The 12,479-nt window shown below is 32.6% G+C and overlaps 1 protein-coding gene across 1 annotated transcript in view; it reads left to right on the forward strand.

Moving 5' to 3' along the window:
* LOC139496378 (uncharacterized PE-PGRS family protein PE_PGRS46-like) overlaps positions 1-10,635 on the forward strand; it is a 38,407-nt gene extending 27,772 nt beyond the window's left edge. Inside the window, exons 2-3 of the mRNA XM_071284952.1 lie at positions 8,816-9,201; positions 9,795-10,635. Coding sequence (XP_071141053.1) covers positions 8,816-9,189 — 374 coding nt within the window. The 3' untranslated portion in view covers positions 9,190-9,201; positions 9,795-10,635. The remainder of the gene's footprint in view (positions 1-8,815; positions 9,202-9,794) is intronic.
* The last annotated feature ends 1,844 nt before the right edge of the window (positions 10,636-12,479 follow it).

The following is a 12,479-nucleotide window of genomic DNA, read 5'->3' on the forward strand; positions in this document are numbered from 1 at the left end:
AATTTATAAAAGTAAACCATTATAGGTCAAGGTACGGTCTTCAACACGGGGCCTCATTGGCACACATACCACATATTCCTATCTATGTGGATATCTTTCATAGAGTCTTGTAGCGATCATTGTGAATCAAAATATAGCTATAGTGTCACAGTCAAATTTTTTTTATATTTATTTCACTATTCACTTCTTCGATTTGAATAATGAAACATAAACCATTTCATTATTCATCATTCATTTTTTAATATTGAATAGTGAATAGTGAACTATGAATAATGGACGTACTTCAGCGCGGTTCATATATGATATATGGGTAGGCCCAAATTGAATACTAACTTTTTTGCAATCTTTATAATGTTCATGTCGTGTTTTTGATACTTTTCGGATTTCATCGAGCACCCATAATATTTCATAATTGAAGGATGGCTAAAATATAGAAATAAGAAATATATTGTTTATTTTCAAATACCACAAATATCTGCCAAAGACCAAACGACGGTAAATTAAACAAACAAGTTGATAGACGGCCTTCAACAATGAGCAAAAGCCATAAAATGTAATAAATTGTTAGACAATTCAAACGAAGATCACCAACAACCTTCGGTATGTTATGATAAAACATGATAAGACAGAAAGCAAAAAATCAGGTCCCTGAAAATTTGATTTTACCCTGAACACAGACTTTAATTTTACATGTGACAGAATCACGTTGTTTCATACTTCGTGCTTAAGAAAATAGACACATGCATGGCCCAGAGGCGGATTTAGAGGTTTTTTTTTAAGTTGGCAGCCCCCCCCCCCCCCCCAATTTTTGGTAAAACAAAAATGGTTGGTCAAACAGGGAATTGCCGCGGCATGATTGCAGCGTACCCCTCTTCGGCAGTCAGTGATCCTCCCCCTTATGAACATTTCTAAATCCGCCACTGCATGCATGGCAAATCAGAAAATAAAAGTCAGGAATAAAAGACCAGTTTAAAAATCTTTGTTTTCTACTAACACTGTCTATATTTTAAAAAGAATATTTAAGATAACATCTTATTTGAAAACTATTTACTAGTAGGTTTGTTTGAAATTGGTGAGAGAAAACAATGTTGCAGGGAGAATAAAGATTTTCATTGAACTTTATATTTCACTCTAAGTCATAAGCCCTGATTTTACACATAATTTACAGTTTTATCTCAGCATGTTATCAGTAATCTGTTACATATATAAACTTTGTGGTCACACTTTCTCTATGGTTCACTAATTGTAACCAGATGTATGTTGACTAAGTAAACCTCAATGTTAAACTGTTTTTATCAGAAATTGTTTTGTATAATTGGTATGTCCCTGTCCTTCCACAGGTTTCATTGTATTTTCTGCTCTCTCTTGTCAAAAATATGATGATTTTGAAAAAAAAATCTGGGACTATTAGACCCCGTTTACACTGACAAATAAGATCGATCTTATCGAACGCGGCCCTTGTCTTTTTAAGATCGATTCAAATAAAGATCGATTCAGTGTAAACAGGGTCTTATACTAATAGTATAATAGTCCAGATAACATTTATAATAAGAAAAAAATACAAGATTGATAATGAAAAAACGAATATTTATTTTCTATTCCTTGTATTTCTTAATCTAATTTAATTTAATAAAATATATGGAAAAAAAAATCTAGATAAATTTCTCATTAACTTAATGACTTCCTATTTTTTAAAACTATTGTTGAAGTGAATTCAGGAAAAAACAAAGATGTACCATAAACAATTATTCCAGCACCGACAAAGGATCTGATATATATATATATATATTCGTGCGTAAAAATTAACTCTTAAGTAGGCACGAGGTATGCATTGCCCTGCCTGTCTAGTTTGTTTAAATGATCAAACAAACTTTCAATTCCAAGTGTAATACGTAGCTGTAATTAATAGAAAACAAAAACTAACAGATCTTGGAAAAAGGGGGAGGGCTAAACAAAAATATTGTCCTTGATCTATGGATTCATTTTTTATTTATTTTAAATTTTAGATATTGATTGAACTTAAACATACTTTGGAGTAAAGTAGTTTTGACATTTTAGCTACCATTTATTTTACTTAAACTGCGGAGTCCTTGGGACTTTTCTGCGTGACAATTTCTTTTTGGCTTACGGTAATTCATCTTCTTGAATATTTTGTTTTCTTGGGAAAAAGTTCTCCCTTGATGTCTTTAGCAAAGGTTTTAGGTCCAAAGTTGCATTCACTTTCTCCTGATTATAATTTTGATAGACACCCTTGACCCTAAACAAGAAAATCTGGAATAGGTGCAAAATGAAGACTTGCTGACAAGAAACCTGTATTTGAAAGACAATCTACTGTAACATTTTTTTGCAAGTGTTTGAACGGTTTATTCATTTTGAATATTTTATAAGTTAATATAAACTATACGAAGATTTCAATTGAACAATTTGTTTAACTTTAAAAATCATCAGAATTAATTAATCTATAAGTAAATTTGATAATTTCCAAGCTGGAAACGTTACAAGGTTTAAAGAAAATCCATAAAATAGGGTAACAAGAATTCTGATGATTTGTGACCATAACGAATCACCTTCACAATGTTATTCTATGAAACCCTACTATAGAAAATTCTAAAAGGTTCTATACGGAACTAGATACTAGCTTTTGATCATAAACAAGGTTCTATCCAAGTTTGGCAGAAATCAATGACAGTTTGAGAAAGTTATTATCATTTTTAAACCTTTTACCACAGAATGAATATTTGTGGAGGCCGCAACCAACTACGACGGAATGTAGGATGGCTATGTATCGCTTTTGCGACAAAAGTTGCAGGCTCGACAAAAAGGGAGAAATATTAAAAAAAAGAAAAATATATGAAAAAACTGAAGAAAATAAAACATAGTAAATTAACTAACATGCGATACAAAATTTCAAGAAATTCCATCAAGTAATATGGGAGAATATTACAGCACACACAACTATATAAATCGAGATATAAATGTTGAAAAATAAACTTTGAAGTCCAAAGAGAATTTGAGCAAACTGGATTTTATGACAATATGCACATGACTTTGTTTCATTTTAAGATAACAAACCCATATTTATTTAAGTACAAATGCAGTAACAGCAACACATGATTTTCAAAAACTTGAAAAACATGAACTTGTTTCAGCTACCTGTATTTACCTATCTGGTTAATTAGTATGATTGTTTTGATAAGCATTCCTTTTTGTTGTAATAACTACTTGCACCTTTTTTTTTTGGCATTTCTAAAGATATCTTACATATGTCTTCCTATGCAAGTCAATAAAGGCATATTGCCAAATTCCATTTCTACAAAAACTGAGGTAAATATGTCATTTGATAAATAACATGGTGTAGCTTTTGGTGTCATTTCAACGTCGCACACGCCCTTGTCAAAATCAATTTTATCAAAAGATAAACGAAAAATATTAATTACACCCCAAATGACTATCCCCCTTTCTCCCCCATAACAGTACAATGTATTTATCAATTTCTTCTTTTCCAGCCTGCCCATTAATGCTTGACAATATCTGAAACTATGTCATTCTCTTTTTAAAAGTGTGTAATATTTGCTACTGTGCAAAACAATTAAAATTGCAATACAACATAATCCCTTTGCAGTTGACATAGAATAAATTAAAGTTTAATTATAAATATTTTAATATATTTCTTTTTCTATATCAACTTCTGATATCAAACTTTCACATAGAATCGATTCTAAATTGGCTAGATTTGATTTAGTCAGTTCTATACATAGAACAGTATTAAGAACTCTTTATCTTAAATGTAAATAAGTCTTATTAATAATAATATATACATATTGTGAAGCCAAGGTGGTCGAGTTGTATATATAAATATGTAAATATATACAACTCGTCTAAACATCAACCTAACAATGTTAGATCTGTAACTTTGCTTTCGCAAATTTTTTGTTCTTCCCTCGCCGGGATTCGATTAAAACTGACGAGGAAAGGTAACACACGGGCGCTGAAAGCTTTATTATTGTGAAGCCCAGGTGGTCTTGTGGTCTAGCGGGACGGCTACAGTGCAGGCGATTTGGTGCCACGATATGTCAGTAGCATGGGTTCGAATCCCGGCGAACCCATGCTACTGAGATTTCGTGGCACCAAATCGCCTGCACTGTAACCGGCGCGCTAGATCACACGAACACATGGGCTTCATAAAAATGAAGCTTTCGCTGGCCGGGTGTTACCTTTCCTCGCCAGTTTTAATCTAGAATCGTACTACAGTACATGCTATAAAAGGCATGAAGATGTTATTTTTACAGATCAGCTAAATTATCTATATATATAGTGAAGGATCCTACAAATTAATGTAAGATACAGTCACAGAAATAATTATATTTACAAGTACGTCTGAACCAGTGACAATTTTACAACAGATGTATTTATCGGATCACCAGCAGTGATGGTGATACATGACTGTGTACATTCTGTATATACAACTCGTCTAAACATCAACCCAATAATGTAAGATCTGTAAATTTGCTTTCGCAATTGTTCTGTTCTTGTTATATATATATATATATATATATATATATAGGGCAGAACAAAAAAAAAATGCGAGAGTAAATTTACAGATCTAACAGTTCTACCTATAACAGTTTAATACAGTTCTATCTAAAACTGGTTCTGACAGTTCTACTAAGAACAGTTTTTGGGGTAGAACTGTTCTAGGAGAGTTTACAACAGCTCTATGACAGATTATTCTGACAATTCTAACGAGAGATCAGAAGTTATATCCACTGTATGATTCCAAAAGAAGGTCCTGCATTTATTGTTCCCCTTCTTTTTTTTTTAAATCAGGTCGTCATTTTGCACTTTTTTTTTTAATGACTCAGAGGACATAAGAGAAAAAGGTAAGCACGTGTAACCTGCCCCAAACGTTAGATTGTGTTTACGATAGAAAAAAAAAGAAAAAAAAGCTGTTTACTTAATAAAACAGAATAAAAAGGGTGGGTTACCCCAACCTTGATATCCTTTTCCCAGTCTAGGCGTATCAGTGCATGTTCATAGATCTCCGTTGTAGAAAACCATCTTCCTATATCTATTTGAAATACATCCAATTTGGGGTCCTCATTGCGGTCTGCTTTTAAATCATTTCGATTTCTTTCAGAAACAAATAAAATACAGAATTGTGAAAAATATAAAATTCAACTTTTGAACATGTTCAGTTCAATATAACTAAATATGTACAGTCATTTTAAAAATGAATTATCTTAATTTACTTGTCATAGTGTTTCTGAAAAACTAATGCGCGCCAATTTAATTACGCAAACGTAAAAAAAACAAGAAGTAATTGTAACAGGATGCTGTTACGAAGTCTCCCAAACAAAGCTCCCATAACTCGCCATTCCTATGGTACCATCCATTTACAAGTATTCAAACAGGAGGGGGTGGTGGTGAACACCAGGGACTTTACCTACATTTCATTAGATTTGTTTTATCGTCCCATACAAGAATATATATGGTTTAGGGGTGGGGATCTCAATCATTTAAAAGTTGTGGGGTGGGGTTGACCCCATGGACTCTCCCTATATTTCATTTGATGTGCTTTATTCTTCCATTCAAGAATATATATGGTTTAGGGGTGGGGATCTTGACCGTTTACAAGTTTTCTATCAAGATGGGGGTGGGGTGACTCTCTAGGGACTTCCCTTTTATTTCATTTCATTTGTTTTATTGACCCCTACAATAATATAGATGGTTAAGGGATGGGGATCTGGACTGTTTACAAGATAATAGCACATTCTCAAATTGAACAGGGTGGGGATGACCCCAGGTACTTCCCTTTAATTTCATTTGATTTGTTTTATCCTCAAATTCAAGAATGTATATGGTTTAGGGGTGGGGATCTGGACCGTTTACAAGTTCTCAAACAAGAGGGGTGGGGTGACTCCCTAGGGACTTCTCTTTTATTTCATTGCATTTGTTTTATTGTCCCCTACAATAATATAGATGGTTAAGGGATGGGGATCTGGGCCGTTTACTAGTTAATAGCACGTTCTCAAATTGAATGGGGTGGGGGTGACCCCCCATGACATTCCCATTAGTTTTATTTCATTTGTTTTATTGTCCCATTCATGAATATATATGGTTTAGGGGTGGGGATCTGAATGGTTTACAAAATAATAGCATATTCTCAAATTGAAAGGGGTGGGGTGACCCCATGGACTTCCCTTTTCTTACATTTGATTTGTTTTATTGTCCTCTACAAGAATATATATGGTTTAGGGGTGGGGATCTGGACCGTTTACAAGATAATAGCACATTCTCAAATTGAATGGGGTGGGGGTGACCCCCGGGACTTCCTATTAGTTTCATTTGATTTGTTTTATTGTCCCATTCAAGAATATATATGGTTTAGGGGTGGGTATCTGGGTCGTTTACAAGATAATAGCATATTCTCAAATTGAAGGGGGTGGGGATGACCCCCATGGGACTTGCCCTATGTTTTATGCAATTTGTTTTATTGTCCTTTGAGCATTTCTGAAGACTGCATGTGTCTCTCACTTATAGTTTTCAAGTTATATTCTTTTGAAAATTTTAGAAAATAGAATCCTATGCCCCTCCCTTCTTTCTCCCCCCCCCCCAAAAAAATACCCCTAAATAGACCCCAATGCACAAACGAACAATAAATTGCTCATCTAGACATATAAGTCTAACATTCTATGAAACCCTAAGTTAATCTGACAAGCGATTTGGAGAAACGCTGCGGACAAGTTCATTTTTAAAGTGGCGGAAGAAGAGGAAGAAGGAGAAGAAGAAGAGGAAGAAGAAGAATAATAAAAATAATAAGAACTGAGCAAAAACAATAAGTCTCCAAACTTTGTTTGCAGACTTAATAATCACAAAATGCGCGCAAATGAAATGCGTCCGCATAACTTTCACTTACGGAAAAGCGATTTATGTTGTACAAACGGGTATCATTATTTGCGAAAGAGTCGTTAGCAAAATACGACGACTGGGAAAAAAAATCCCGTTTACTTCGTGAATATTGTGAAATTTGCGCTAAAACAGCTTTTACTTTTTTTTAGTGTGCCCTTTTATACTATAATATGAGCTAGTATGCGGCACATTTGGTTATTTTTTTTTAAAGAATTATCCACCCATCTGTAAAACTGTGTTGAATATATTAAAAAGAAAGACAAATTTTAAAATGTATAATCTTAAATCTTTACGCTTTTCCAATGTAATGGGAGATAACTTATTTTTAAAATAAATATTTTCCTCTGAAACAGATATGATTGTTGACAGAAAGAGTTACATCCCATCATAAATATTATCAAAAAAGTAATACTATAAATACGATATTTAAAAAATATCTGACAAAGTGCACTGCATAGAAGTAAATTTCGTATATATATGATTATTATAAATATCAAATGAAAGAAAAATGTCAAAATGTCAAAATATATTTAGTTTATAATGAGGGGGATAATCAAAACTGCTTGTTTCTAAAAATATATTCTATTTGTGTTGTTGATATGTACATATGTACTTCGATAAATACATGTTGTTTAAACTATTCATAACTGAATTATTCCTTATAAAAGACGATAAAAATCAATCCATGAAATTTAGCCATTATCCAAGCTCTTGTTATTTGTTGTGTTTTGTATTTTCTGTTACTGGGATAAAAGATAACCAGAACGTCCATGGAAATCTGACGAAGACCTTTACTTACTTGAAAATCTCTAAAGGTTTGGGGGATTTTCAAGATTTAAATATTGATTTACGTAAGTTGTAAATATTTTTTCAACGAAAGTTTCTTTTTTCTTCTTCTTCCTTTTGAACAATTATAATAAGCCCGATCGTAAAGTCGTCTTGTTTTCTTAATAACGTTTTCGCTCCATTTTATTTGGTACAACATGTATTCATATGACAGTAGTGAAGCCTTGTTGACCCTTAAGAAGAAGAATTACTTCATCATTGAAATTAAACAAGAAACATAATATAAAAAATAAGATGTGGTATGATTGCCAATGAGACAACTATCCATAAAAGACCAAAATGATACAGACATTAACAACTATAGGTCACCGTTCGGCCTTCAACAATGAGCAAAGCCCATACCGCATAGTCAGCTATAAATGGCCCCGATAAAACAATGTAAAACACGTTACCAAAACTGGCATTAAATTTCAAATTTACCGAACAAAAATTGATCCGTATAAACTTGTTATTTAATCTAAATTAAATTTCAGTTAAATCGTTTGATATTAGTAGTTTCGATAAAAAATAAACGTATACCAAAACTGGCATTAAATTTCAAATTTACCGAACAAAAATTGATCAGTATAAACTTGTTATTTAATCTAAATTAAATTTCAGTTAAATCGTCTGATATTAGTAGTTTTGATAAAAAATAAACGTATGTTTAAACGAAAAATTTAACGGTGATAAACTAGATTTAAACCTTTTAAATAACAAATTTAAACTGCTATTATTTTTCAAATAAATAACAAGTTTAATAACCCATAAATCGGAATTAAACTAAAGAAAATAAGAAATTTAAAAAAATTATTAAACTTTCATAAACTACTAAAATAATTCTTCATAAATCAGACCTTAAATTCAAAACTAGAAATTTAATTTATGAATAAACTTTGTAAACGTATCATTTCATGCAGTGCCATGCATGTGCTATTTGGTACATAATAGGTTATCGCAGTGGCAATCATACCACATATTTTTTGTTTAAATCTAATGAATTTCATCAACTATGGTGGACCATGTTATATACATGACAATATGATATCATGTAATTTATATATTTTGTATGTTTTAATAGGACTTGTCGGTGGAGGTCAACCATGGTGCACATGCAGTTTGAAATGTGCCCCAGGACAGATCAAACTCAACAAGAACTGTAACTTGGCACCTCTCCTGCCAGGTAGTTTGAATACTTGCTGTTCTGTATTGCCATGGTGGGTAACCGGTGCTTCCCTTGGAAGAGCTGGTATTATTGGTGGTGGAGGAATAATTGGTGGCGGAGGTATCATCGGTGGTGTTAGTGGTCTTATTGGAGGTGGTAGTGGACTTTTAGGTCAAATCGGTGGTATTGGAGGTCCAATTGGTGGTGTTGTTGCAGGTCCAGTCAGTGTAGTTAGCGGAGGCAGCAAAGTTGTCGGTGGATATGGATCAACTGGTAAAGGATACTATTAGATATTTTTAAAGGTTAGTTTCTGCTTATCATTTAGTTTGTCTGTATTAACGGTGTATGCACATCGACCGCTTCAATACCAAATAATTTAGACAAAGTATTGTTTTGGTCTTGCATAAGAAAATATTTTTCAGGTGACTTGAAGTTTTAAGATGTCATACAGTATTATGATGATCGAGTTGTCAAATCTTACTTATTCAAAATCAGAAACAGAAATAATATATCGTCGCATGTTCGATAAGAAGAACTTTTGATACATAACCAGTTATACTACATCCTGAGTACATATGAGGTCATTTGAAGGTCGATGCTTCTTATGTGTTTTTCTTAACATATATTAATTTATGAAAATAAAAAGGCTACAGAAACACACGCACACCGACAAGCATACAAAAATATATAGATAAACCAGACTTTGGTACCGACAACTAAGGATCCAAATTTAAATCAATTAGAGTGATAAAAACAACAACATGTCTTGTGTCACAAATAGAAGTATATCTTTCTGTTCGTGCCAATGTTAGGTTTTGATATACATAATGAATACGAAAAATAGTATACAGAAAATCTTTAAATCATTGTTATAATGTGTATTGTTTCGTTGTAGATAACACGAAGAAGAACTGATATAATATGATGTAGAAATATACATTTGAAAAATTAAAAAGAATGTCTGGCCAAATTCCATGTTTTGTTTGTTTACAGACTTATTGGGCTGTTTACTGTGTATTGATTATGTTCAACTATTTTTTACAGAAACATTGTTGTCAAAAGAACATGACGACAAAACGAATATCATTCTTTAAAACACTTTATAGTAATATATACTCTGATCAACTCAAACTAAACAACTGGCAAAATAAAAACCTCATTTCAATTAACGAATGAATACCAATTGTCATATTCCTGACTTTGTACAGGCATTTTTACTAGTCCAAATGTTGGATTGAACCTGATTGTATAGCTAACGAAACTTATCACTTGTACAACATTCCATTACACTGACAACGATGTGTGCTAAAACACATGGTCATAATACATGTAGTATGTAAGCCGTGTCAAAACCAAAGGGAAAGTAGTCATCATTGTGTTGTAATCCTATTTACTATAAATCAAGCAAATATGTCAACAATAAAAACAAACAGGCATATAGCATGTTTAGACAACAGCATGTAAACAAAACCTATAAACAATAACACAATCAGTTATCATAACACAATGAGGCAAAGCTAGAATGTACAATACCGATCCACGTAAATTGGATATTGTCATTAATGGATTAAACTGTAAAAGTAACAATTTTCAAAGACGTACATGTACAAACGAATACTATAATACGTTATCAAGATGGTTATTAATGTCAGTACCAATACTTTAGGATTTAAGACAATCGTATATTATTTGTGTAGTTAATGCAGTATATTTATTAATAAAGTCGTGGTATCACCTTGTGACTTTTTTTAAAGGACAAGACGTTTTTTACATACTATTTGTTCATCAATTTTTCTGGTACAATTTTACAAAGTCTGAATACCGAATGAAGTAGGAACTATAAATCCCATCGGCCAATGATGTAGTATACTGCTACTTAGGTGGTTGATATTGGTTATTTCAAAAATCGTCACGTTTGACTAAGATTATGATTAAATATGACTGCACGTGTCAGTGTCAAGGAACAATTATAAAAACGAGTCAGAAAAAGCCGTATCTGCTATTTCTTTAATTTTTAATTCTGGAAGATTTATTATTGCAGCTCAATCAGAAAACAAGGTTTGGCTGGTATATACCAACCCCGGTATGTACCAGTGGTGTTCACCGGTATTTACCGGTCTGGGCAATACTCCGCAGGTTGTCAATATTGGCAGATACTGGTCAATTGACACGTTCATGCTTCTTTTGACCGACTTATCTATCAATAGTGGTAAACATTTTAATGATGAGGAACAACTCTTTTCCTTTGGCATAATTCAGTTTATGCATATGAATGATATTGTTATGTTATTTACAATCAAAACATTATAAATTACTACTTTTAAATAAGTTTAAAGTGGTAAGGATATTGCATACTTTTGGTTTTAAAATTAATTTGCTATATCAGTTTTTTAAAGTGTATAAATCAAGATCTTTATTTCTTGAAAAGATTTGAATTGTACAGGTAAATATAAATACAAGTAATATTACTAGGTTATGCAATTGGGAATGGAAATGAGGAATGTGTCAAAGGGACAACAACCAAACAAAAGAGCTGAAGACCACAAACGAGTCTTCAAGACAGCGAAACAATCTGGCATCTAGAAGTGTGTTTAAGCTGGCCCCTGAACAGAAAATGTTTACTAATTCAGTGATAATGGACGTCATACTAAACTTTTAAATATATAAAATAAACTAAAATTAAAAATCATAGAAGACTAACAAAGGCCAGCAGATCCTGCCGTGGAACATGCACAAACATGCGTCGGGGTTATACACATTTTCTGCGATCTAAACCCTGCCCCTATCAATTTGTACCTTTAGTCAATGTAAAAAAGGCAAACATACAGCAACACGCAAAGTAACAATCAGTGCATACTTTTTCCAAGTACAATGTCAGAATAGGTAAGAAAAGAAACTAAACAAAATAATAATAAAACATAAATTAACAAAGGACTGCTAACTGTTATTGACATGCTAGCTCCAGACTCCATCTGTTTTTTTCTGTTTGGAATTACATGACTAAAGTGTCCATGTGCATGCTAGATATTCGTGATATCGACGTACACTGTTCTTAAGAGTTTAAAAAAAAAGAATTATAATTTCATATCTGCGGTTAGTCAGTGTTAACCAAATTCATTAAACATTGTCTTTATACATTAATCTTTAAGTGAATGTTGAGGATTTGATGATCAGGATGACAGCATAAGTTTTTTAATATTAAACATTACCTTAGCCTTATTTGGCACAACTTTTTTGGGAATTTTGGGTCATCAATACTCTTCAACCTTGTACTTGTATGGCTTGTTTGAGCGTCACAGAACAGTCTTTTGTACACAAATGATGTAGACGAAACGCGCGTCTGGCATATTAAATTATACTCTTGGTACCTTGATGACAATTTGAAATATATAAAAAAAAAGTAACACAAAACAATTATTGTTTAAATGTAAAATAACAAAAATACTAAACTCCGAGAAAAATTTAAACGGAAAGTCCCTATTTAAATGGTAAAAATTATTTATCCTTGGGGCCATGTAAACGAAGCTGTCCTAGGACTAGGACGTGTCTCTATTTGGACTTTGGACAATCTTAGTCCTCA

The sequence above is a fragment of the Mytilus edulis genome, chromosome 11 (assembly GCF_963676685.1).
Source record: "Mytilus edulis chromosome 11, xbMytEdul2.2, whole genome shotgun sequence".
Taxonomy (NCBI): Eukaryota; Metazoa; Mollusca; class Bivalvia; order Mytilida; family Mytilidae; genus Mytilus; species Mytilus edulis.